A 27,751-nucleotide genomic window follows, 5' to 3' on the forward strand; every position below is an offset into this window, starting at 1 on the left:
GGGTAGGAGGAGGGAGAGGTCCGCTCCGCTCTGTCGGATAAACGAGCAACAAGTCTGGTACACTGAAACATTGAATTTCAACAAGTAAAACCCAACTACGAGAAGCTGGATTAAAATCACCAGTTAACACCTCTCAGCCGGATTTATCAGCTACAGAAGGACGTGGACGGCTCTAAAACAGAGTGAGTATTCTAGTGTTTTCGGTCTGGTCCAAAGTGGCTTTGTTATCAACAGGTGCTGCAGGAAGGAGCTAACTAGCTAGTTAGCTGCTAACACTAGCCTGATAACGCTATGTAAAACTAACAACCATTTTCTAAAACACAGGAAGTTTATGTAAGGGTAGCTACCCATCAGACTAACGCAAAATATTAACACCACATGAGAACAGTTCATTTATAGAGAAAATATGGACATTTAGAAAATATAATAGTTCAGCTGCTGTGTTAATTTGATAGTGAAACTGGCTAACCAAAACAGTCACTTCCTTTACTAGCTGTCAGTCCGCCCCGTCAAGTAATAAGGGCTTGCAATGGTAGAAGCAGTTATACTTAGTGTAATTAAATTTGAAGGAATTGGGATTTGTTTGATTGTACATTATACTGCGCAATTTTCATCACGACACCAACGCTGAATGTAACCTTGGATATCTATATTGAAGTACCACTGGATTACGTTAACAGCTGTGTATATTTGTGGTGTAAAAGAGCAAAGTAAGCCACAAACAAAATTTTTAAGCGCACCGAACCTTTATCTTTTCTGTTGGAGAACGGTATGTATTCGATAAGATTGCACTAATATGTTGTGTGACTTATCAGTAGTTTCATTCTGCCAGGATCTGCTTCATGTTGGGTAGGACTGTGACAATCACTCAACTCATTTTAGGTACAATTTCCTAGTATCACGCAGCTAGTGACTAGAGATAATGCTTTCCTTGGTTTCAAGGTGAAACCTCCTTGTTTTGTAGATTATAGACTTTTGTCTAACAGGGAGAAGAAAGATGTAAGTATAATGTGACAGCATTATCAGTCGGAAGCACTGGCACTGAAATCACTTAATGACAGTGAAACTCATTTGATTATACCACCATGCTTCTTTGGCAGGTTGTCTGTCACCCTGTCATATAACCAGCTTTGTGGTATGTTGGTGGTGAGCTTGCACTCTCTCCTCCTTAAAGAGACCCAGTGTAGGGTATTTGACCAATACCAGGCATGTGAAACAATATTTGTGATTTTGTCAACTTTACATAGCCCTTCACTTTATTCTGACGTGCACTATCAAAGAGGAGCTCTACTGACTTGTCAAAATGAATGTAATCATTTTAATCATTCAAATATAACTGGGTGATTTAATAATGTCTTTCCTCTGTTGCTATTACATTTCTTACTGCTTTACACAGACTGTAATGAAGTGGATATTTTGTTAAATCTGACTAATAAAATAAAGGTTTCTGTGAAGTGTGTTAAGTAAAACCTATCCAGTACGCTGCTGTCACAATAACATTTTTGTCACCTCCTGTGCAGACCTATAAATGTAGATACTGATTTAAATACTGCACTGCAGCATAAATGGTATTACTTAATTACTTGTAAAATACTGAAATATGAGATGCCTTGTGCAGCTTTTGAAGTATCTGGTGTTACAGAAGAATGAATTGCCTTTGTAGATGCATTGGAGAAATGCCGAGCAATCCATCTGCAGGAACCTCCCCTTCAGTTTGCTCTTACGTGTCTGAGCTGCAGGTGCATGCTGTTCATTGTTTGGAGTGAGGTGGCGTGGTGCACTGTACATGTAACATGCTCTTAAACTCTAAACTGACCTTTTAGATGGGCCATCCTGCCAGGTATGAGGAGATGTTGCTATGGTGATGGGGTCAAGGCTGACTTTTACCGACAAACATACACACAGAGTGAGCTGGTGAAGCAGAGAGGTGAGGACAGGCACATTGGGCTTCAGGCCAGGGAAATACAGAAGTCCTCTGTTCTCTGGAATGCTCTCTCACTCAGTCTCATTCTCACTCTGTTGATGACCTGATTGGAACTCAAATAATAAAAAAATGCATCACTAAATTAAGACTAAACTGACAGTGAGGACAATATGGTTACGTGAAGGGTATTAAGCCAACTCAGATATGCCAAAAGTTCCTCTTGAAATCTCCATCTCCTTTCCGAAACAACTGAATGGTCATGATGTCTTAGTCTGGCTTTCAGCTGCTCCCAAGGAAGAAAGTAATAAGAGAGATTTATCTTGCTGTGGTTCTGTGAATGTACCAGTTAATGGCCTTAAAGGCAGATTAGAAATTATGGGGCATTAATACTTGCACTTTTTATTTTTTTAAAATCAGACTGTTAATTGTATTCACCCTTTTGTGAAATTTTTTCGGCCATGTGTGAACCCTGTAATCGCACTTGAACTGAACCAAAGCTGTTTTAGAGGTGTGAGTGTTATATAAAACTTTGTGTTATGATGAAAGTAATGCATTCAATACATTTGTAAGAACACTTCAAGGTGAGAACCATTTAATATTAATGTAAGTCTTCATCCAAAGTCTGCAAAGTGCTTCTGAACAAACACTGCTGAAGGACTTTTGGGGATGGAATGAGCTTGGAAGAAATGTAATGGTGTGCTTGGTAGTTCACGCTGAGTGAGCCTCTTGTCATACTCTGTGCATTGTGTTCTATAAAGGAGGCTGTTAACAGTGCTATCCAGGAGAAAACAAACTTTTTAGCTGTACTCTGTAGCGTAGCTGTACTGTTGAATTTTGAAATAAATTGCTTTTGTAATCAAGTGTGCTTTGCATTGTGGGATGCAACAGAGCATACAGACTGTAGCAGCTTGTATGATAATGGCAATTAGTCATTGCTGTATATTAAATTGCAAAGTTTCTCTCACAGAAAGTCACTAGTCCAGAACACAGGACATTGCTCCTGTATTTAATGTCCTTTTCCAAACTTAAACATATCTCACTAGTAACTGTTTCCATGTGATCTGTTGAGATGTATGCTAATGTTCATGATATATGGAAAGGGTGTGGTGGGAAAATATTGTTTTTACAAATATTTTTCATCATTAAAGCAGCAAATCATGATTGACATCTTATTTTAAATATGTTGGAAGTTTTTAAAGATTTTGTATAAATAATACATAATTATATTATTGCTTCATCTTTCATTTAAATCAGTACATTGTAATTAATGCAAAATATTGGACTAGAGCCCAGTTTGTGTCCGTATTCCTCTGTTCATCATTTTTGGCTGCTTTCTTTGTCTGGTACAGGGTGGTACAGCCCTTTTTAAGCATTTAAGTGTGCGTGTTGAACAGAAGATAAGAGCTGGCTCTGCTTCTGCTCCCCTTCAGAAGACATTCACACACATGGCTTTACTCTGTGTCACATGGTGGTTGGTTTTCTGGGGTTACAGAAGTACTTTACCTTGTGTTTTTTCTTCAAATAGTCACCATCAGGTCAGTATTCAGAGGTATTCTTGGGGTTAGTGTTGTCTCTTGCTTCTCAACCATTTGCTTATACTTGGACCGTTAATGCTCTTATTGATGCTACTGAGTTTGTACAATGCTTGCTTGCCCCTCTCTTGTGTGACGCACCAGGTTTTGGTTCCCTCCTTTCAGGAGAAGCCAGTTGCAGCTTTTTATTCTCAAGCAGCACTAAAATCACATTCCAGTCTGAAATAATCCTCTCCAGTAAACATCAAGCTGTGATCACGTCAAGCCTGTATGATGTAAGGCTCTGCTTCCTGTCAATCACCCGACGCCCACAGGAGGAATTGTCTGCTCCAGGAAAGAGTAGGTCTTTCAGTGGAGGCTGCTTCATTTGTTGCCATAAAATCTGAAACAAATTGATCATCTTAATTGAGTGTGTTAAGTTTTTTTTTTCCAAACTTCAGTCCATTATACGATGCCCTACATTTTGTATAAGTACTTGTACATAGATCACTGGAGCAGAAAACAACTCTGACCCTCAGTTTCCTGGGAGAAGCACAAAGTGTGTTGGTTATTATTAGGTTGTTTCGCCAGCAACAGATGAAGTTGAACCTTTCCCAGCTCATTATGCTGCTGGGTGACTTTTTGAGTCCACAGTCTCAGTGGGTGGCACCAGGATGTTAGTTCAGGGTTCAATTCACAGAATCAGGTTCATGGAAAACATAAGTCAGCATATCTTTAAAATTCAGTTGTGATCTTTTCATTTGCAAATCAACATGGAGTTGTTATATGATAATTATTAGAAATGATAATGATAAATAATTCAATCTTTACTTAATTTACCTCTTACTTGACATCACCAACATCTGCTGCAGATGGAAGGTGAAGCCAAAGGATTTTTTCTTTTGTGTCGAACAGGCCACTCAAACTGTTACAACTGAATCACTAGATTGTTTTCCAAGGCTTGGCCTTGAACTGTTGCCTCAGCAAGACACACATGCACACATTGATTCGCACACACCAGGGGGTAAGCTGCAGTGGCAGATGGCGTCGTATGCATGTGTGTGGATGTAGTTGTGTTTGGAGGGGGGTGGAGGTGACGTCCTCATGTCAGGTTATGGCTTATCTACCCTGTATGAGTTTCTTCAGTGGTGAGCAGTCAAGCAGGTCGACAGATAAAGGCTTATTTAACTCTGTTCATGGTTTGAGGGCAGAGATCCAGTAGGAAACAGCTGCAGGTCCTCATCAGCAATAATACAGGCTTTTCCAGCTGAACTGTGAGTCGGACCCACACCCTGCTTCATCCTTTCCCCTGCATCTACATAAATGGCGATCTTCAAAAGATAGCTCTGTCACACTGTATGGATCGGTACTATAAGTAGGTCATTGTCCTGTTTCTGCGAAATTTCCACATGATTAGCATGTGTTTGTAATGAGCCTGTCTCTGAGGAGGGGAAAATGCATTTATTCAGAGGGGCCCACTGCTGTTAAGTACAGAACTGTAACAAATTAATGGAAAAACCTATCTAAATGAGTCTGGAAACAGAACATAAATGCTTCCATATAGGTGTACTGCATGGCACAGATGAGAAAGTCCAGTTGATTCTGACTTTGAATCAAGGTGACTTGAGTAAAAGATCAAAGTAACATTGAAACATGAGTTTTATGGTGACTAGTCAACTATATGCTATAGGAAAGATATCATTAAATAGGTCTGGGATCTGTATGTTCAAAGTGCACATTTGATGACTGTGATGCTCATGCATTAGTATGGTTATTACGCTTATCATTATGGTTATCATTACGCTTTCATTGAATAAATGTCCCATTACAAAGATAAATGCGCATTTAAGAGTTCAGTGGTGTAAAAATGATGAGCACTGGTCTGCAGAAATTTGGAAAGAAGTGATTTAATCATCCTTTACCACATTCTCCATAAGTTCATGTATGACAGATATAAAGAGAATGATGTAGGATGACTGCTTGAACCCTACAGTGAGGGGATTGGATGGCTATGTTTTGATGTATTGGGCATTTTGCCAACATATTTTGGGCACGGACATAGAAAATAAATACAGAGTTTTCCTGAGTGATGTTGTTATGTTGAGACATTTCTATCCAGCGACGTGAGTCATATGCTATGGCCTTCACAGTCACTAGATTTAAGCTTGGGAAGATTTTGGACTGATATGTTGGACAGTGCTATTATTAGCATCATAAAACGCTAATGTAGGAAAATGCTTAGAACAAATGGTGCTTTGTGGTAAATGTTGATAGTGAAAGGCAAAAATTGGCATATATCTCATTTCAGCAGACCCCACAGTACATCTCTGTAAATGCATTTACCAGAATTTCTGTTCTTAAGCTGAAATGGGGATATTTGAAGACTTCAACTACGTTTAGATGCTGATGTACAGCAGTGCATCTGAGAGTCAGTCTGATGCCTTTTTCACTGCCATTGTTTTCCTTTGATGTGATTTTCTCTGACTCAGAGAATGCACAGTGCACAACAGAAACAAAGGCTGAGGACAGACACAGACCAAAGGCTCTATATAACAGAGTTGGACCCTAGTTATGTTAATGTAATTTGTGTTAATTTCAGACCCTAACCAGGTTACTCAGGTAACACCATGTTCGCATTGCAACGGGGATTGAATAAGTATGGAAATCTCATCTTCTAGCATTCATTTACTCTCTCTAGCCCATATGGTTAGATGGAGCAAATGATGTTTGTATGTTATGTTGTTATAATTAAAGAAAGTCTACCTGTGTAATACTTTCATGTGTCTGGGGTCTTGCAAAGATTGGTTATTCAAGGAAACTTATCAGTTCTGTGTGTAATATTTAGTGACATCATGTGGTGAAGTTGCAAATTTCAACCTTCCTACTAGGGGTGCAACAGTACACATTGTAGGGATCGGTACACCCCTAGTGCTTCAGTATGAGCATGTATCACAGTACGGCTCATTTGTCTTTTTCAAATGACATTTCCAGACAACTCGTCTTTAAATTATAACTTTGCAAGACGACTGACTGACGAAATTCTATTGTCATTGGTTGGAGCCAGATGCAGAGCCAGGGCTCTGGCTGGCTGTGCGATGCACCCAGCCCATTTGTCTTAAATGGAACTCAGATCCAATTCCGGGAAAGGGCTCATTCATGCTCTACATTAAAGATGCAGATAGATACGGATGGAGCGTTCTGTCTGTCCCCTGCATACATTCCGTACATAATGCTGTCTGTTTTCCAGGAGCTTGCAGATCCCTACCCAGATGGAAAAAACAGAGCAGTTCCACTGGGAACCATGGAGGCAGTGTTGAGATCTGAACAGAATAATTTCCATAAATAGTAGAACTTTTCAAAGAGCGACTGTGTGAGTTAGTGAAAAACTACCGACATATTTATGACAACTACCCTTCTGAATATCAACATTAGTATCCACATTAATAAAACCTTCTCTGTCGTCGCCATGTCTGTTATTATTGACTTTCTTCTTCTTCTCAAAAAACTTTACTCTTCTTCATGGGATTTGGCCAGTACTGTAATTAAGAGCGGCGCCCTCTGTGGACTGACTGAGAAACACTCATTGCAATGTGCAGGATGCATGGAATTATGAAGTTAGTGACACATGTCAACGTTAGAAACAGCCATACCTATTTACGTATGTAAAGTGAACATAAATTAGCCTTAAGGCTCTCCATCAGCTCCCAGTTATGTTTTTGCTCACAGCTGGGCCCTGCAACTGAACCGTACCATGAACTGTGACTCAAGAACCGCAATACGCACCAAACCGTGGATAACCTGTACCATTGCATCCCTACTTCTCACGCTCCACTACTATAGCTGCAGCTCCTTAGAGCCAGTATTTTCCATTCTTTAGTGAAAGCTGCAGGGTGTGATAGTGCTTCATAATTCAAGTGGTCTGAGAGGACAAATGACTTCTGCAAATACTCTTTGTCTGCCTATTTCCTATTCAGACTGTAGAGAATGTATCCAATAGTTAATCAGGGGTGTTTTCAGACAGCCAAAGGGGATGAATACATGACTGACACCTGTAATCAATTATCACTGATCAGATTTTGTACGCTTCTGCAACTTGGGTATGATTCTGCTGCTCTCCATTATGTCTCAACATAGCTTATAAAACTGGCTTGACTTTCCCATAAATATATGAAATGAAGTCAGGTTGTCTGTATTTATACTTAATATATTGATATGGGCTGAGAAGAGAGAGGTGCAGAAGGAAGGTGTGTATTTTCAAGATGTTATTTCACTCCTATTACTGTAGTATACTCACTGGATAGACCATTTAAAAAGTGTCTGCATGAGCACACCAGCGTTTTTGACAACTAGCTGATTAGACCTGTTTGTAGGCCAATGTTAACACCTCCAAGATGATAAAATATGAAGGAATTGGACTGAATTGGCTGTACTTGTTACTGACAAAACAAACATTTCTTCATTTAAAGTGGGGGCGGTTATATTGTTGATCCATTTGATGGAGAGTTGTATTTTAGAATGAATGTTAATTTTCACACAATGTGGATGTGACAGGTTTATATGGGGTCAAATCCGTGAAATAGATCCAGTCAGCCAGATTAAGTGAAAACATCTGTGTGGGAGCTTTAATCGGAAAAGCAGTTCTTATCAGTGGTGTACAATTGCAAGTTTTTTAAAGTCAGGAACAGTCTGCTTTTCTAAAACCATAAAGTACTCACTTTCAGCCCCTTGTGTTAAAAATCTTCCTGCTCTGTCAAATGTATTTTCTGTACTCATGCATGTCAACATGGATGAGTTGTTAACCACAGTAAACTCAGTGGGTGTTTAGCTCCCGACATATAAACATTACAGTGGTTAGGCTATGAGTGTCTTTTCTTAGTGACTAGTAACCCATCAGGATGATTCCCTGTGGTTTGTTTTATTTGCTTAAGGCCTTTAAATGAGTTTGAGCAGTGTCATTTATATCCCCTCGGTGTAAGTATGCCTCATAGTGATGTTAGCAGCTTAAAGTTTGTTGTTGTAGGGGGGAGGCTAGCTCTCCAAAGCAGCTGCCTTAATCCTGCTGTACTTATTTCCACTCAGTGATGTCTGGGCATCAGACACTGACTGCTCTGCTCAGACTGCAGTCGGACTGTAGAGCCTTTATCAGAGTTTTATAGCTTCACTTTTTCACACAGAAGCCTTATCAGAAGCTTCCTGCTCTCAGTCCGCTGTTCGCTTTCTCATTTTGTGCTATTTTTAGAGCTAGAAAACTTAAGTTTGGAGTTAATTTAAAGTTGACATTTAAATTTACTGGAATACTGGCATTTATCATTCATTTATTTTATTCATTTATAAGGTGTAATCTGTCAAACAGCATCATATTCATTGCAAGAACAGTGATCTGACCATTTTTGCCTACTGTCCACTGTGTTTTGTTAGAGCAATATAAAGGTAGAAGTAACCCTCTGTGAATTTCCTGAGGATTGTTTTTTGATTATATTGCTGTGTCCTGGGAGAACAGACATATTTGTCTGGATGGATTCGAGGCATGTGGCCAAGCTTCCGCTCTGTTCTTTAAAGCAGTGAATATAGTTGACTGCTAAGGCTGTCGTTCTTGAAATATATCATTCAGTGATACATAATTCTCAAGTGATCTCAGGCAGATAAGAGCTGAGTCAACAGTGGGAGCGTTACATCTTTAAAGTACTGTAATAATAACACTCTAACTTTCTGCCACTATTTGAAGTTTTCAAGGTGACCAGTTAAATGTAGTCAGATAATGCAAGGCTGGTGTGTTTCGATCACTCACACATATGCTATGTACACACACACACACATACACACACCCATACCCTTCCCCCATTAGTGGAATTTTGTTCCCTGGGCTGCCCGGCATTCCTCACTGCTGCATCATGGGACTTCTGCCATTTATGTGTGTGTGCATGTATGTGTGCACAGTCCTGGTGGTAAGAGATAACATATCAAACATGCTCTTGTTGTTATTGTGGTACTGAAAGATAAGTCCTTTGTCCATCACCTGTTTATTTTTACTCTCTCCCTCCACCTTGCTTGCTCTATGTGTCCCCCCTCCCTCTTTTTTTTTTTTCACATCCACCCCCCTTCACTTCCACCACCTCCCTCGTAGTACGTTGTTTCTCTAGTGTGTGTGTGTGTGTGTGTGTGTGTGTGTGTGTGTGTGTGTGTGTGTGGGGCAGGGGGACCACCCGGCTGCTGACGAAGCCGTTGCCATGGTTATACGTGAAAAGTAGGGGGGGGTGTCATGACATTGTTGACTCTAAAGTCTTAGGAAAGAGACGGAGAGTGAAGTACAAACAGCTGAGATAAAACGTAATCAGGTTGAAACTTGTGTCGTTTAACCAGTCTGTCAGTCACATAGGTAACATGAAAAAACGCTGTATCACTTTGACGTAGTTTAACAAGCCTCAGGTTTGAGGGTTTTTTTAAAAATGAAAGCACAGCAGTTACTTTGAAAATACTGTGCTAATCTAAGTGATATAAAGAATGCCCAAAACTCAAAAAATAAATATCCAGTCAGTATCCCTAACCGTACAGGCAGTCAGCCAGCACATTAACAGAAAGAGCTGAGAAGATTATTAAACAGTGTCTGAACATGATGCCCCATCCTTACCGGTGACCCCTCTTAATTCTTTGGAACAATACAGCAAAGAGAAAACTACAATTAAGTGATATTTATCAAACATTTTTACATACTGTCCTGCTTCACCCTGAAATCTGTGGTTTCAAAAGACCTGCCCCCAGATGTTTCTATGAACAGATCTGCATTTCTTTTCTTCCCTCTAACTAACTGGAACTCTTTGCAGTGTACCTGAAATACTAGAGATGGGTCAATTAATCAGTACCAATTAGACATTTTATAACTGTCCACTGTTGGCTGATAATGGCCATTTCTAACGGAAGTGGAGATACTGACTGTAATAGCTCCAGACATTCCAAGTGCACCAACGATCACCTCCTCCTCGGCTCCTAATAAAGTCGGAAGTACTTTATTTATACTTACAGTTTTTTTCAGTGATATCAGCTCGTATCAACTTTTTCCTTCCAGATTCATTCCTCCATTTTCTGAATTTTAACCATAATCACAAAACACGGTTCTGTATATTTTTGCTGTTTTCATCAAATGTTTAGATACACGTTTGTGAATATTGGGTCGATACATATGTAGTTAAAATTTATCACCTCATGGAAATACCTGAACTTTATTCATATACATGTATTGTAATGTATGTAATAAATTATTTATAACTGGGGATTTAGTACTGTTCCTTGCAGCATTGTAAGCATACATCATGGAGTTTTTCTGTTTTAAAGTAAGGTATATAGTTGCAGGATTTTCCAAATCTAAGTTTTGTTTTTTTCTGGGTTGAACAGGACAGAGTGGACTTATGACATACAAACGCACAGCAGAATGTTTGGTAAAAAGGCAAAGCTTATACAGTTAGGTTAGCCACTCCAGGGCTGATAACTTGGTGATGAATTGTCCAGCCCACAGGTGTCAAACATCCGTCCCACGGGCCAAAACCGGCCCATCAAAGGGTCCAATCCAGCCCAGGGATGAATTCGTGAAATGCAAAAATTACACTGACGATATTAACAATCAAGGATGTCACATCATTTCAGCTCACATTTCACATACAGACCAATTTGATCTCAAGTCAGACCAGTAAAATAATAATAACATGATAATCCATAAATAATGACAACCACACATTTTTCTCTTTATTTTAGTGTAAATAAGTAATATTACATAAAAATATTTACATTTACAAGGTATCCTTTTACAAAAAAAGTGAATAACCCGAACAAATATGAACAACCTAAAATGTCTTAAGAGAAGTGCAATTTAAACAATATTCTGCCTGTTACTAAATGTTTTGTGTATTTGTAGATCTGTTGTGATCTGTAAGTTGTAATGTACATGTCTAAATAACAAACTGAGGCAAAATATCCAGTTGCACTTACTATTCTTAAGCCATTTCTGACTGGTTGTGTTATTCAGATTTGTAATGAAACTTTGCAGATGTAAACATTTTCATCATGTAATTTTACTTTTTTCACTGTTATTTTACCGGTCTGGCCCACTTGAGATCATATTGGGATCAATGTGGCCCCTTAACTAATATAGCCCTGACACCCCTGGTCTAACCCATCAGACAGATGTCACGGTGTGAGTTCTTTATGCATCCCTGTTCTTTGTGACACCTTAAACCTTTTTAAAGCTCGGTTATAGGTGAAAAATGGACAACTGTATTAAAGACATGATGTTCCTTCTCTGTTTACAGGTGAAGGTAACATGGCTCCACAGTTTACTGAGCTACCCTCCTAGACTCCTTCAATACGTCAACATAAAAACACCTCTCTGGAATCCGCGCAGTCACGCACACATTTGGCTCTCGGTGTGTGTGTGAGGGATGACAACCTCCCACCTAAATGGCCATGTAGCTGGGGAGGGAGGAGGAGATGAAGACTTGAGGGGAGGACAGCAGCACCGGGAAATGGCTGTGGACTGTCCTGGAGAGCTGGGGAGTCGCACGCTTCCTCTGCGACGATCTGCCCAACTGGAGAGGATACGACAACACCAGGTACCACATACACACTCATTTTACACCTGCTGTCCTGGCCTTTTATCACCTTGTATCGTATCCATTATTAACGTGGAGATTGAGGTGGTCTTCATATCATGAAAAATAAAGACTGAACAGTTTTATGCTGTGAAGTAAATGCTGTATTGATTGTTTTCTCCTTAATGCAACTCTCCAACAACTATGACAAGCAGTCAGACAGTGCACCTACAGTAGCTGACCCACACTGAACCACACTCCTGCAACAGTTTGTACTGTTCTAATGTCTAACCTTATCATCTTTGTTGTGAAAACATTATCTTTCTGCAAAGTCAATGAAAAAGCTGTCTGTTCAAGTCACGTTGATACCATGTTGTGATACTGAACTCTGTGTAAAATGACACAGCAGAAAGCAAAAAAAAATGACACCACATGGAAAAAACAAGGAACAAAGGTCATTTTGTTTAATAGGAAAATTGGTAATCCTGATTCTACTTAAATGCACTCAGTTTTTGTTTGCGGGGAGTTTAAAGTCCTAAGTTCTGTCACATTTGCTTTTTTCTTGCTTTAGTTCATTTTACTGTCTGAATAGCTTTTGTTATTCTGTTACGAGTGTGTATTTTATTGTGTACTGTTTATAATACTCTGTTATATTGAAAAAGATGCCCTTGAGTCAAAAGTAAGACTATGAAAGCTCCCTTTGAAAACCCTATATTTGATTCTGAAGTTAATAGTTCTTTCCCTTTGTAGCAATTTTCTCTATATATGTTGCCATTGGTCACATGAAACAAGCTGCAAATAAAGCAATGTTAGTCTACTCCAGTGTTTTCAACCTATTTTTAACAACTTTTTTCGTCATCGTGAGCCTCTTTGTGCAAATATTCTGAAAATATCAAGATGTCATAAACACAAGTCCATATTTTTCTGTCTGCAGTGTTTCATTAATTATTCTGTGGTCTAATTTTCCCTCTGAGTTTCATAATGAATTGAAAAATGTACACTCTGACATAACTCTGACGTATCTGTGCAAATCAGACTCACAGCACATCAGAGTTCATATTTCAGACCCACAGATGATGGCCTTACAGTAATTCTTTGTCATTATTTTTTCAGTAGCAGCAAAACCACATATAACACAAACTTTGCAAGTTAATGTGGCCTAAACCAGAGCACTTTGATATGAACATGTGTTGGTATCATCATAAAGGGACTGAAATAAACTCAGTAGCCTTGTAACCTATCCAAGTGTTAGTAATACTATGAAACCATAAGGGTATTTGCCATAGGTTAGTACAAGTATCTGTAAAATATCTTATATGTACTGACGAATGTCCCATTTCAAACAAAATTTAGCAGAATATAAAAGTTTTTACAGCACTGTTAATTATTAAAACATTTTTAAAGACATAGTCTGTATGTTTCTGCTGATGATCATTACTTATGATCATGACCTCAGATCATGAATTTGCCCAGTTCTACTCAGCAGATAGCTGTATACAAGAGAAACTGAAGTGAAATAATGAGCCAATGAAAATTATCTCAACATATTATGTCCAGAACTAATTGCTGTTTGTGATACATTTGCTCCAGGAGGACCTTCGTCGTCGCAGAGAGGAGGAGGGTCGTCAGCTGGACCTGAACGCCTCACTCAGACTCAGGAAGCTCTCCCAGAATCCCCAGATCGGCATCGACAACCCAACATTCCTGCAAGACTCGCACTCACCGCAGCAGCTGCCACTCACCAGCCAACACGCTCATGCACTGCTGGGTAAAACACTCACCCACACACACACTCTTTAGTGCTGAAGTACATGTATTTCTGAGTTAAAAGCTCTCACGGGGAAAAGAAGTGAGAACGTTGAATATAAATGAAGTCGAAGATAATTTACAGCAGATGAAAGAAGGAAAACAGTGAGGAGGAAGGAGTGAAAGGGAAGAGATGGAGAGTGAGAAAGCTGGGAGGGAAAGGAATGTAAGGAAGACATTTCTGCCATCAGGGAGGGAATTCCTCAGGGAGGGAGAGAAGGACATGAGAGGCTCTTGAGGGCGACTTAATTAAAACTGTTGTAGGCAAGGTAATGACACAATAACAAACAGAAACACACTGCAGAGCTGAAGTCTTGACTACTTAATGAGATACTGCCTCAGAGACACCACGAAGCAGGACAAGCAGGATGTCCCCTGGCTTCATCGGATAGTAAAGTAAATCTCTGTTTCTGAGTCTTTTCTTGTCTTTTTTTCATGTTGAGTGTCAGATTTAAGTGGTGTTTGTCTGTTGTGTGTGTTTTCTGCAGAATTGGAGGAACTGCTGTTGTCACTGAAGCAGGTCCGGGGCTGTCTGTCCGACCAGCAGAGTCAGAATGACATAGAGCTGGTTCTTGCACTACTAAACAAGGTAATATGAAAGGAATGAACAGGAAAGGGCTTCGGGGCAACTTGTACCGTCATTGTGGGATTTTTGAGATTTCTGGACCTCAGATAGGATATCCAGAGATGGAGTGGCGTCTTTGCTGTCTGAGCTGGAACATCCATGAAAATAACTTGAATATAGAGAGCCAGAGACATCTCTCAGACTACTGCAGGAAACTGATGAGAAGTCTTTTTTTGTGTGTTTTTACAACAGAAGATAAATACAAATCAGCTTCCATACCATGGAAACAAAATCCAATTTTTGACTGAAAAAACAAATTATAATTATTCATTGTATTGTTCAAAAAACCTGAATAAGGACAGTTCAGATAAAACACTGGCTACACTGTTGTTGCTACATGTTCTGTACATTTAGTATGTTAACATGTAAACATCTGCAAACTAAACTCAGTTTTCACAAGCCGGGAAGCAAGAACCTTCCTCAGTATTTGAGTGGAACTGTAATACACAAAACAGAAAAGAGAGAAAAATCTTAGTAGGACAAGTTACTAAATGTTCTAAACAGTTAGTGGTAATCACAAACATTAACCATCAAACTAATGACTGGGTGCTATGTTAGCATGTAAATGCATTAAGATGTTATGAACATTATAGCAGTGTTTTCCTGACACTGGATAAGACAGACCACATGTCACCGGAAGGGTCATGAGCTAATAGAAAATTTATCAACAACTTTACACATTTTTATCGCTAGTTGAAGTAAACATTGAACCAACTGTTGCTTTTTAGCCTTTATTAGAGATATTGTTGAAAGACATTGAAGATGTTGAGAGGGAGTGGCCTGGGCTGAGAATCGAACCCAGATCCAGTGACAAGTGCTTGAGCCGTCTGGGATGTACTGTACCAGGTTGAACACATTGAACCACATGGAACAGAGAGTTGACTAAAAGATAGATTTCTCTCTCTCCTTGGATGTTACCACTCGTCTTCACATCATGTATCCTTCAGTAAAATTTAAAAGCCTCTGAGCAAGTGTGTAATTATGATTTTTCATGACCGACTAATGGCTTGACTGTCTGTGGCATTTCATGAAGCTTAAATGTATAAAACATGAACTCTACACACTTGACTTTCAGACATTTACTTTTCTGGATAAAGTCTTGATTTCATCATGTTCTGTGTGTGTGTGTGAACTGGCATAATTGAAGATGAATATAAACAAATTGATGCGTCCACTGCAAATCGATGTAATATATTTTGTCAGCGCATGAATACAGCCCTACTGTAGATTGAATTAGGAATAATAGAATAATATGCTGATGTCCTTTTTCCTTTTCTTTAGTCTGACTTCCAGGCGGCACTGAAGATCCATAATGCAGTGGCCGGCAGCATGCACAGACCCTCGCCTCCATACCCACACACACACCAGGCACTTCCACTGGCAATGGAGGTAACACACACTCCGAGGGGGGTAGTTTTAGTCTTGACAGTCATGGTGATCAACCTGACTGTCATGACTTTATTCAACATTTCGATGTATTTAGGTCCTCAGCAGTCCTTGTTACACTGTATTCATCTACACAGACAGACACACGCAGTGACACTTGAGGTCAGTGAGTGTGTATTAACGAGGTTGAGACAGAGCAGCTCTGTTCAGCATCAATTAGAGCTGAAACACTGACGTTTACACTATGTGCATGAACACACACTCTCACAAACACGTGCATATAAACACACGCATGGATTCCTATTAGCTTTTATGTGCTGATCATGTTAATGCCATCTCCGCTGTCACTTTTTCTTTTTAGTGTTTTTTAAGTGTTTCTTGCCTTCATCAGAACGACCCATCCCGAAGCTGTAGCCTGATTGGTCTTCGTGTTTTAAAGCCAAGTAGAAACTCTGTAACACATGAAACAAATTGAAGTGAAGCCAATATCCAGGATGCAAGTATGATCAGGGCTGCAATTATTTTTCTGCAGCAGCGTTGAGTTGGCGAGCTGTCAGAGCTATTCATGGCTCATTTCAGTGGAATCCCATTAAAGAGCAGCACATTATTTCTGCTCCATGTTGGCATCTCCGCCCCCTGCCCTGCATTTGGCTTTAAGAAGGAAAAGCTTTGGTTCACGCTGTACTCCCACAAACATGTTCCTTTGTCAGTGTGGATGAAGTGCAAAATTCACAAATGAAAACTGACATAGTTGGGAAGATCCGTATAAATACTCAAATATTTTCAGTCCAAGTCAGGCTCATAAATGTTCCTCTTTTAGTTTATTTATAGTTTACAGTGGACAAATGATAAAACTTACAGGAAAGGTTTGTGTAGGACATGAAATTAAAATGTGATAGCTATTATTTTGTGTCTCGTGATAATATTGTCACCATGGTTTCAGGTCAGGGATCTCATCCATTCAAGTCAGAACAAAGAGGGACTCGAACTCCACAACCTGCTGTCAGACACACACGTTCAGGTAGACACATCACACAATGTTACACATGCCTATATGTCGCTGCTCCAGTTCTGTATTTGAGTTTTTTTGTGTGTGTGTGTGTGTGTGTGTGTGTGTGTGGCAGTCGTTGCTCGTGGCCCATGATAGCATAGCAGAGAGGGAAATGCAACCTGAAGCGCTGCCCACCCAAGGAGAAACACTGACCCAGTGGGGAGGAGAGACCGTTAAGATAGTCCGCATAGAGAAGGCCCAAGACATACCACTGGTAAGAGGAATGCTTCACACACTTACTCAGCGATCCACATAGGAAGCCAACTATATAGAGGTGACATCCTAACCCAGTTGTCAGAGAGAGACAGCTGGAGTGGACTTTACCCTCAGTCAACTTAAAGCCAACCATTGTCTGGGGCACAATTATGTCATACATGACGCTAGTAGAGAGTAATAAGAAAAAATCCAAATGAACCATTTAAACCTGTGCAAACTGCTGATCCACAACAAAAATATTAATTTAAAAGGTACTGTCAAGTCTACCTCAGAAATCAGTACAATGGCTAACTAGTTTTCAATATGTAAAAAACAAAAACAATGAAATTCTCTGCAATAACCAAAACACATAGTCCTCATTGTAGAGAAAAGGTGGCTGTGGCTATCTGTTGCAACATGACATTTGTTTTCCAAGTTTGTTGTTTTAGCAAGGTTATAATAACCATACATGTGCATTTCTCAATCTCTGTATCAAGATACAGCTGAAATATACAGCAGATATGTAAACAGCATTACAAACAACAAAAAAGGAAGGAAGTTCTGAGGGAAGCATGGTACTGTATACCATAGGACATCAGCCCAAGAAATCACATTATGTGCAAGCAAACAGAGACCACATTAAATGCTGACTTTTATCTCTAATAGCTTTGGTTCTGATAGTTTTGTGTATTTTAATATTGTGCACAAACTTCCTGTGTTTTCTTGTTGAATTTAAAAAAAATAAACGATAAATATGAGTACTCAATACAGCTCTCTAGTGCTTAATCTGGTCTCAGAGGTCTGCCCAGCACTGACCATAAAGCTTCAGGAAATATTTCAATGTCCTTTTGATGCAGTGTTGAGATTTTAGTACAGCCAGCACTCATTGAAATACTCTATAGAATAGCCTTTATTTGGTTTTGTGTGTTCAGTGAAATTCGTATAGATAATAATTTTATGAGTATTAGCTTCACTGCTGTCTTTTTTCCTTTGGTCAAACTGGTGACACATCCAGGGTGAACCCCGCCTTTGCCCAAAAGTAGCTGGGATAGGCTCCAGCACCCTCACAACCCTCTCAAGGATAAAGCAGTTCAGTTGATGGATGGATAACTAATAATGGCACAAATATGTTTGTATTATGACTTGATGTGAAACTGAGCCTTTTTACTTGTAACTCTGTTTTATCAGTAAAAGTGTACGGAATGTCTAAAAGTTATTATTTTCTGTTTGCAGTTATGTACAAAGAATTAACGTGGTGGAATGTGGTGCAAAAGATAATGTTTATTTTATTATTGCTGAGATACATGTACAGTTAATCATACCATGGAGTACAGGTTGTTTATCCTCAGTCCTGTCAAAAATCACAGCTGTTTATGATGCTGCCTGAATGTCCTTACATATGGGAAATGTCAGCAGTTGTTGAACAAAGAATAATGGGGAAAAACATACCTTTTGTGTGCTTCAGTTTGTACACTCTGTTAAAGTGTTAATGGCTGTGTGTCCACTTTGCATTTTGTGAAGGGAGCAACGGTTCGGAACGAGATGGACAGTGTTGTGATCAGTCGGATCGTTCGAGGAGGAGCAGCTGAACGGAGCGGGCTGTTATCAGAGGGAGATGAAATACTAGAGATTAACGGCATAGAAATCAGAGGGAAAGATGTCAACCAAGTCTTTGACATTCTTGTAAGTACATGAACATACAGTTGATCTAAGTGGTATAGAATTCCACTTAACTGACAGTGATGAACGCAGGCTGATTTATAACGAGTGCTCTTGTCTTCTTTGTGTGTGTTAGGCGGACATGCACGGCCTCCTGACCTTTGTGCTCATTCCCAGCACACAGAGCAAACCTCCTCCTGTCAAAGAGACTGTGGTGAGTGTCAAGTCCCCCACACATGAAAATAAATCATACAAAATAAATACAATATCGCAATGATTAATAATGTCATGACTGGGGTTTTGTTTTGTTGTATAATGGGTAAAACTTCAAATTCCTAACCAATGAGATCCGAGGTAGTTGGCTTAGCTCCTGAAAACAACCTTAACTATGAACAGCTAGTGTCCAGATTCAAGACATGAGTATGAACAGAGATGAGTCTAAAAACATGCAGCCTTTTCCCGTTGCAGATGTGAGCTTAATCCAGCCCAGACTCATAGATCTGTCCTCCCTCTGCGCCCATGTGTCTCCCCTTTCACTCCAGATCCACGTCAAGGCCCATTTTGACTACGACCCCTCAGATGACCCCTATGTGCCCTGCAGAGAGCTAGGCTTGTCTTTCCAGAAAGGAGACATTCTGCACATCATCAGCCAGTCCGACCCCAACTGGTGGCAGGCGTACCGGGATGGAGACGAGGATAACCAGCCACTAGCTGGACTGGTACCAGGTACTTTTGTCTTTTTGATTTTTGGATCCCCCCCAGTGCAACATTCTTTTTGGATAGTGTGTAAAAAACATTCAACTTAACACTTATGGTCTAATTGACTTCTTGATAATGTGTTTTTCTGATTGCACAATATGCCGGTTGTTTAGTTTCTCTTAATTTTTTCACACAGGAAAGAGTTTCCAGCAGCAAAGAGAAGCCATGAAACAGACCATAGAAGAAGACAAGGAGCCTGAGAAGCCTGGTCAGTTCTTCTACTCCAGATGTCCCTAAACTAACGAGTGTCACAGCTTAATATGGAATCTGAAATGCTACCGTGGTCCATATATTAACTAATCAAAACTCTGCCTTTTTTATGCCTTTTTTCCAAACATATCACATCATCACACATCAAATACTAACATTAGAGCATTGGTAAATTCCCTACCCTCCCGCCCAGCCACCCGTAACCGGAAGAGGTCTTCATATCGATATAGTGGCTTTTTATTCCGCACGCATCACCTTTGAGTATCCATGTATATAATATATATACTGTACATACACCATAAATAGCTAAACAGAGGTGTCTAATCATAATATATGCACATACCCACATAAGGTATGTGATCATTGTCTTTTCAGTGTGAATCCTCTTAGCCTTTAGTCTTTGAAATTTAAAGATTCCAGGTATTTGCTCCATTTCAAAAGATATTTTTCCGTCATGTCCTGCATCCTATAGGACATTCTTTCATATGCCGCTGCTTTTCCCATTTCTGTCATCCACTCCTGGAGGGAAGTACATTTTTTATGTAAATATCAGAGTAATTCTATGTGGGCCTATGACACATTAATAATTTGTCATATCACTTCGAATTTTAAACAAATGACAAAAATAAATGTGTTCACAATCAAATATATCCATGAAGAGTAACATGTAATGCCTTTTTTTTAGTTCTGAACATGAATGTTTTAGTCTATTCTCTCCACCTGCTGCACCACCTGACTTTATAACGAACAAATGGTTTGTTTGATACTAGTGTTTTTATGAGTCGTATTCACCTGAAGGTAAAAAATAACTCTGCTTTGCATGTTAATAAGCCCTGCAGCTCATAGTGAGGTGTGTTTTGTGATTATCTATTTACAGGGAAACTGTGGTGTGCAAAAAAGAACAAGAGGAAGAGAAAGAAGCTACTGTACAACACTCACAGGAATGATGGTATGGCCTGTCTGTGTGGCTGGCATTTATCTCCATTAATAATAAGCTGCATATGACAACAAGCATGAATTTGCATCACGTCGTTAATTGGAGAAAACAAAATATTCCTGCACACATGTTAATACATTGATAAATACTGGGTTTAATACAGTGCATTTTGTAATATTAAAAAAAAAATTAAGAGGATCATTGATGAAAACTAGATGAATCTGGCCTTGGAAAAAATATTTTGCTTCAGCTTTGCACGTCTGATGTGTAGCTTCGGATATTGAATTGTCATTTGTTTTTCTTCCTACATTTCAGTGCTTTTTCTTTTTTGTAGTTTCCTTTTCTTCAGTCATCTCACAGTTTCTCCTTTGGGCCACATTACTCAGTTTACTCTTTCTTTCCTTCGGTCCAGATATGGATAATGATGAGATTCTCACCTATGAGGAGATGGCGCTGTACCACCAACCGGCCAATAGGAAACGGCCGATTGCACTGATTGGTCCGACCAGCTGTGGCCAGGCGGAGCTCAGACAGCGACTACTCAACAACCAACCAGAGCGCTTCGCTGGCGCTGTACCTCGTAAGACTTCAGCTCACACACTGACACCTGCACTCATGTTTCTGTGCATTTGTCAAGATACTGACGTGTGTTTGTACGTGTCACAGATACCACGAGGAACCGGCGTGAAGGCGAGCTGAGTGGACGAGACTACCACTTTGTGTCACGTCAGACTTTTGAAGCAGAACTGGCAGCTGGTAGGAGTTTTCAGTTTTATTACTGGATGGTTAAACAGTGGCACTACTACTGTACTGTAAACACAACCTTATATTCCAGACTGGAGCTCAAAACACATTCTCTCAATCCTGTATGATTAAGATATATAGAAACATTAAAAGAAAAGCATGTAGCATGCACTATAAGGACAAAAGCATTGGGACACATTGAATTTAGGTGTTTCTTTTCTAAACAGGGGTCTGGGCTACAAAACAATAATGACAAATATCATAATATAGTTTTGTATTGTGATAAATATAGTTATTATTAATTTTGATGTTTATATCTCAAATCAGCATAAACAGGACATCTTATGAGCTGTAGACATGATGTGTCTCAATATTTGTGTCCATATAGTTTATGAACATCATTATTTCCTTAAAGTTTAATGGGAGCTTTTTCTTCCTAAATGAGATGTGAAGAAAGTACAGGGTTAGTTTACACTCAGAGCACAAAAAATGTTTTAAAAATTTAGAGGTAGAACATTTAAAATCATTTATGGATTTTAAAAAACAAAGTCACTGTTGAGAGAAATTAAGGAAAAACCATCTCTGAGGTATTACGGAAGCAAAGATAACAATGTAAACAAAACTAACCAAAACAACGCAATAGTATTTATCACAATATAGAACTATATTATGAAATTCGTCATTATTGTTTTGTAGCACAGACCCCTGAAAAGAAACACCTGAATTCAACATGTCCCAATACTTTTGTCCATATAGTGTATGTTTCTATGATTGAATGTGTCAGTGATAGTTTACCAGAACACTGAGCTCTACAGACTCAAAGTACACCTACATTTGAAGAAGTGATTTCATATCAAGTCTGTAAACTGACACTTCATTTTTCTGTGTCAATGTGGGTTTTTTTTCCTCTAGGGAAACTGATCGAGTCTGGTGAGTTTGAGAAGAACCTGTATGGGACCAGTACAGACTCGGTGAGACAGGTCATCAACACTGGAAAAATCTGTGTGCTCTGTCTGCACACACAGGTTAGTACTATATACACACAACAGCCATGTTGGAAATACACCCATGAGTTTAGGTACACAGTGTTAGCCCTAGGTTGACTTAAGAGCATAGATTCAACAAGGTCCTGGAAATATTTCTGAGGTTGTGGTCCATACTGACATGACAGCATCACACAGTTGCTGCTGATTTGTCAGCTTCATATCCATGACGCAGGTCTTTAACTCTATCACATTCAAAAGTTGCTCTCTTAGACTGACTATGGTACTGCAGCAGAAATCAGACTCATCAAATCATGCAACATTTTTCCAATCTTCTCTTGTCCAGTTTTAGCGGGTCCGTATGAATCATTTCAAACATCAAGCCTTTATGCCTCCGTGTGTCCGTATATGTTGAGCATAAATGAGACTTTCGTTTTCACCTTCACCAAAATGGGAGGTGATCATCTTCAGCTGCTGCACTGATCCATACAAGATGATTTGTAATCTGTGATTGGCAGGATATTAATACTTTATGAATTCCATGTAAAAGCTTTTGTAAGTTGACCTCTGCTCTGGTTTGTACGAAAGACAGCCCTTTTTTTGTTGCTGAAAATTGACATTCTGTGTGGAAACATTCAGGCGTTCAAGAACGGTATTGATGCACCGATAAATTGCTCCTGAAAGCATTTATTACCCCGCCACTGAAGGGGAGGCAAGGGGTATTGTTTTTGGTTTGTTTGTTTGTTTGTTAACACTCTAGCAGTTAAACTATTGGTTGAATTCATACCAAATTGGCTTTATAGATTGCCAGTGACCCTGAATAGATATGATTACATTTTGGGAAAAGTAGGTCAAAGTTCCAAATTTTTAGGAATTTTTAAAATTTTATTTTATTTTTTTCCCATTTACTTATAATGAGCAAAATTTCAAATGTCTATAAAAGCATACATTTGGTTTCAATTTACTTTCAGCTCGGCACATATATAAAGGCAATTGATATGCTGACATCAGTACATGCATAGACATGATGACATCAAATTGATTACGTTCGTCATGTCTTCCGTTCCAAATGTTAGAGATTTTCTTGTGATCAGACAAGTAGTATCGAAGAAAGATGTTTGTTTCCCAGTCCGATCAGCTGTTTTTAGACACATCACACCAGGAAGCGTTTGACAGGTCTGATGAAGGCTGACGCTACAGCCAAAACCTTCAGCAGGTAATTAAAAAAAAAAACAGCTTTCCTCAATTCTACTTGTCTGATCACAAGAAAATCTCTAACATGATAACATCAGCTGGATTGATGCCAAAATAAGCTACAATATGTACGAGGGGCGGGGTTTGTTGTGCCTGGCACCACTTATTGCATTTAAGTTGTTACTGTTGTTGCTTAGGTAAAACTGGAGTTTCATGTCTCTCTTTGTGTGTGTGTGTGTGTGTGTGTGTGTGTGTGTGTGTGTGTGTGTGTGTGTGTACAGGCTCTAAAGGTCCTGAGGAGTTCAGACTTGAAGCCTTACATCATCTTCATAGCCCCGCCCTCCCAGGAAAGACTCCGAGCGCTATTGGCTAAAGACAACAAGAACCCTAAGGTTGTGGTCTCACTGTCTACAGTCTGTTTACACTAAGGCTAAGATAAATGTCACTGTTGTTGACCCGCCTGAAACGTCTGCTTCACTAATGTGCATATGTGTGTGTTCTACGCAGCCCGAGGAGCTGAGAGACATCATCGAGAAAGCCCGTGAGATGGAGCAGAGCTGTGGTCACCTGTTTGACGCCGTCATCGTCAACACAGACCAGGACAAAGCCTACAATGAGCTGCTACGACTCATCAACAAACTGGACACTGAACCGCAGTGGGTGCCCTGCTCCTGGCTGCGCTGAACACACACACACACACACACACACACACACAAATCCCACCAACTGACCACACACACACACACACACACACACACACACACACAGCCTAAGGTGCACACATTTCTACACATTGAACTAACTGGACCCAGTTTTCACTGCAACTACAGCAGAGTGTAAGAGCACTGTGATTTCCAGAAGAAAGTCATGAACATTACAAGAAAATCAGAATTATACAAGATTTTCCAACAAGAGTTGAAAGGATCTAAGTAAAAATGTACAATGAGAAAAGACTTCTGTATTATGAAGTGAGTAATTTAGAGACATGTTTACACCTATCCCACCCAGATGTATATTTACTAACCTGACTCTATTAAATTTGACTGTCAGATTAAGTTTAGTTTGCAGATACTTCTGTTTGGGTCTGTGAACGCTCTTAGCCGGTCATGAAGGAAATGTTTGTTGTTGTTTTTTTTAATTTTATTTTTTGTGCTTCAGCCACTAGAAGAAAACGCACCAAATTCTGTGGCTCCTAAATCATTGAATTGGTTTTATTCAGTATTGAAAAAATTAAGAAAAAAATGTAGGAATGTGTAATGGTAAAATGTTGATCTTGATAATATCACACTTCTTTCATAAACCTATGTATGAATTTCAACATGTTTGGTTTTAGAATGAACTTAAACTACTGCACCCACTCTGTCACAGATACTACAGCCTTACTTAGGTTTAAAGTTTTTTTAATTGCCTTTTAAATGTTGATTTTTTTTTTTTTTTTTTTTTTTTGTCCTCAACACTGATTTTTCGCTCAAAAAAAAAGATAAAATAATTTAAATGTGATCATATTACATTTTCTTTTCTTTCTTTTACAATTAATGTTATTTCTATTCTTGTTTAATCCCATTTTAAGACTTTTTCCTCATATCTCACAGTGACCTTACACTTCTGTGCAACATCATAAACACTATCCCATGTGCAGCACTTTAGGTAATTATAAATATATATAAAGTTAAAAGTTCTAGTCTTTAAAAGGGAGGAAAACCTCAACTGATCCTTGTTTAGTTTTTTGATCAGCAGTGGCATTTATGACACTAAGTGACGTCTTCATCAGTAATCATGGTGAGACCAAAACGTGGACCTGAAACACTGACAGTTTGTTTTTCTTTAAGAGTTTTTATTTTCTCAGAAAAGTGGGGCCTCTTTTATAACACACCTTTGACTTAATCCTTCGATCATTTCACTGAGTTCTAATTAATAATCTATTTATATGATGGCGATCAAATAGTTTTTACATGTTACAGAGAATCCATGTAAACCTCTGATTTGGAATTCATTCTTTTTTCTAATTAAAACTCAGGCTTAGCTTCAGTCCTAAGCCTGGATGAGGCCCGTAGGGAGGAGTAAATGTGAAAATCAGTGTGCTGAGATCACACACACACTCGCATACACACTGACGTATAGTACAAATCCGCACTGAGCCACTGCATTTACAGCTATGAAGAAAACGCACACACACTGTACGCATACACACCAGCTGTGCATTAGCTGCATACCCCCAACCAAACTGGGGAGTCTGTGTTTCACAGCCTGAAGCTGCAGCCTTCTGAACCCCGACCCACCCACTCACTGACCGACTCACCCACCCACTGACTAAGAGGCCCTTTCCACTAAAGTAGTTCTGATTCTTGAACCAGTTCCATTCAGACCTGGGATCCTGATGCCTCTCCTGAACCAGCTCTTGTTTCCACAGGTGTTGAATGGAGTTATTCTAGTAGTTTGGCATTAACCGTGGACTGTCTGACGGTAACACATTACTCATCCAAAGCTGAGGTTTAGGTGTTTAGTTTTACATTTGTTCTTGTGTTCAGGTGTTCCTCTTTCTTGTGCTACTTTCTAGTTTTTCCTTAAACACAGTAGATGACCAGAGGTGATTTCAGTCTGAATTAAAGTTAAATTTTTTTCTTTTTTACATTTGGTTTAGTTTACTCATGCTACTTATACTACGTGTGCTGCTCTCTTTACAGACGTTTGTGCGTCTGTTTTCACGTCTTCTTTTTCCTTTAGCTATTTATTAACACAGTAAACACTTAACTTAATGGAATTGGTCCAAACATCCAAACCACTTAAAAAGTATTTGCACTGCAATCGAACCAAACTGTCATTCAGTTTCATCTGGTTTAAGCTGGACCAAAGGACCAGCTGTTTGTCTGCACTGTGGTCCAGGGGAGGTTTCAGACCTGCAAATCTGGCTCTGATCAAACCGTCTAGTCCCAGAGTCCAGACCAAAGGAGGACAGAGTTAAAGTGCCATAAATTAGCATCGAACACTGGGTTTAGTTTTTTTTTTTTTTTTTTTTTTTTTACACTGCTCTCTCGGACATTTACCTTTTTTTCCATCTCATCCTCTCTTTCCAACCTGTTTGTGATGCACAACAGTAAACACTTGAATTTAGGGGAAAACCTGCTGTTTTTTGGTTTGGTTTTCAATATTTCCAACTGATTTACTTTTAGTTCAAATGATCTGAACAGTTGAGGATGAAGGTTCATTAACCAGACCTGCACCGGTTCCATTTTAGTGGAAAAGGGCTTTGACTGACGACTGACCTCCTGTTTAAATGTACACTGTCGCACTAAACACTAAAATAAAGGACACAGCACTCGACAGGTGTTTTACTGACTGCTTTTGACGACTTGTCGACTCCTCAGTCCGGTCTGATCACATTTAAGTAGAGTTGACCTCAGAGCCTGTGAGCGGGTCAAGAAGCCGTGAAAGTCGTAGGTTTTAGTCGCGTTCCTGTTCAGCACATGATGTTGAATTAAGTCTATATTTAGTGTGTGTGTTTGTGTATGTGTGTGTGCGCGCTTGTGTGAATGAACGCGTGTGTGTCTGTCCTTGGAGACAGTGAAGTATTATTATTACCTGAAGTAGACCTGACAGCATATCACTGTTATCACTGTGTAGAGCATTTATATATTTGTAATATTGAACATAGATTTATGAAGTCCAGGATGCACCAATAGGATTGCAGGCTTCACCCCCTTGCCTCCCTGCCATTGGTCCAGGAGGAAGTTGGTGGGCGGGGCTAAATGGAATTAACTATTGAATGTAAAGTTAATTGATACCACTTCCTGTTTATCTGACGTCACTTGTTCCTGAGAAAATCAACTTTTTGTATGAATATTCACAATGAATAAATAAATAGATGATTCATAGAAAATTATCCTGTGCTTCGTTGTATTTTTCTTTACTCTAATTGTTCTGGCCAAGTGGTCATGGGGCTCTAAAATAATTTCCGGTTTTATATGATGGTTTTGGTTTTATATTACTGTTAACATCAATGTGTGTGATACATTTTACTGCTGTAGAAATAAGCTCATTTGAACTAATTAACCCTTTCATGCATAGTGGTCACTACAGTGGACAGCTATTCTCCAGCTGTTCTCTTCTATATTCATGGGTTTTGTTGTTTTATTTGCATATCAACCAACACAGTGAACACTTTCCTGTTCCTGACAAACCTGATCTGCA

At 39.3% G+C, this 27,751-nt stretch overlaps 1 protein-coding gene across 5 annotated transcripts; it reads left to right on the forward strand.

The window, feature by feature from the left end:
• pals1a (protein associated with LIN7 1, MAGUK p55 family member a) lies at window positions 1–27,443 on the forward strand. Of its 5 annotated transcripts, none has more exons than XM_030126841.1 (18): window positions 1–182; window positions 11,736–12,035; window positions 13,605–13,782; window positions 14,309–14,409; window positions 15,727–15,834; window positions 16,775–16,852; window positions 16,956–17,096; window positions 18,599–18,760; window positions 18,873–18,950; window positions 19,279–19,462; window positions 19,632–19,703; window positions 20,583–20,654; window positions 21,055–21,222; window positions 21,309–21,398; window positions 22,299–22,411; window positions 23,845–23,955; window positions 24,071–24,279; window positions 24,328–27,443. In XM_030126841.1, the coding sequence occupies exons 2-17, from the start codon at window positions 11,865–11,867 to the stop codon at window positions 24,245–24,247; spliced, it is 2,004 nt and encodes a 667-aa protein (XP_029982701.1). In that variant the 5' UTR covers window positions 1–182; window positions 11,736–11,864; the 3' UTR covers window positions 24,248–24,279; window positions 24,328–27,443. The 5 variants fall into 5 exon arrangements, with proteins under 5 accessions (XP_029982701.1, XP_029982704.1, XP_029982705.1 ...); XM_030126844.1 differs by having other exon boundaries at window positions 24,071–24,257; window positions 24,319–27,443; XM_030126845.1 differs by having other exon boundaries at window positions 24,071–24,255; window positions 24,313–27,443.
• Window positions 27,444–27,751: the final 308 nt, after the last annotated feature.

Source organism: Sphaeramia orbicularis, chromosome 22 (genome assembly GCF_902148855.1).
Source record: "Sphaeramia orbicularis chromosome 22, fSphaOr1.1, whole genome shotgun sequence".
Classification (NCBI taxonomy): domain Eukaryota; kingdom Metazoa; phylum Chordata; class Actinopteri; order Kurtiformes; family Apogonidae; genus Sphaeramia; species Sphaeramia orbicularis.

Excerpts from the sequence above, each read along its gene's own strand:
- pals1a (XM_030126840.1), top strand. The coding sequence starts at position 11,865 with ATGACAACCTCCCACCTAAATGGCCATGTAGCTGGGGAGGGAGGAGGA. Across the intron at positions 15,835-16,774 it reads CACTTCCACTGGCAATGGAG|GTCAGGGATCTCATCCATTC; the intron begins GTAACACACACT and ends CCATGGTTTCAG. Across the intron at positions 18,761-18,872 it reads ACCAAGTCTTTGACATTCTT|GCGGACATGCACGGCCTCCT; the intron begins GTAAGTACATGA and ends TGTGTGTGTTAG.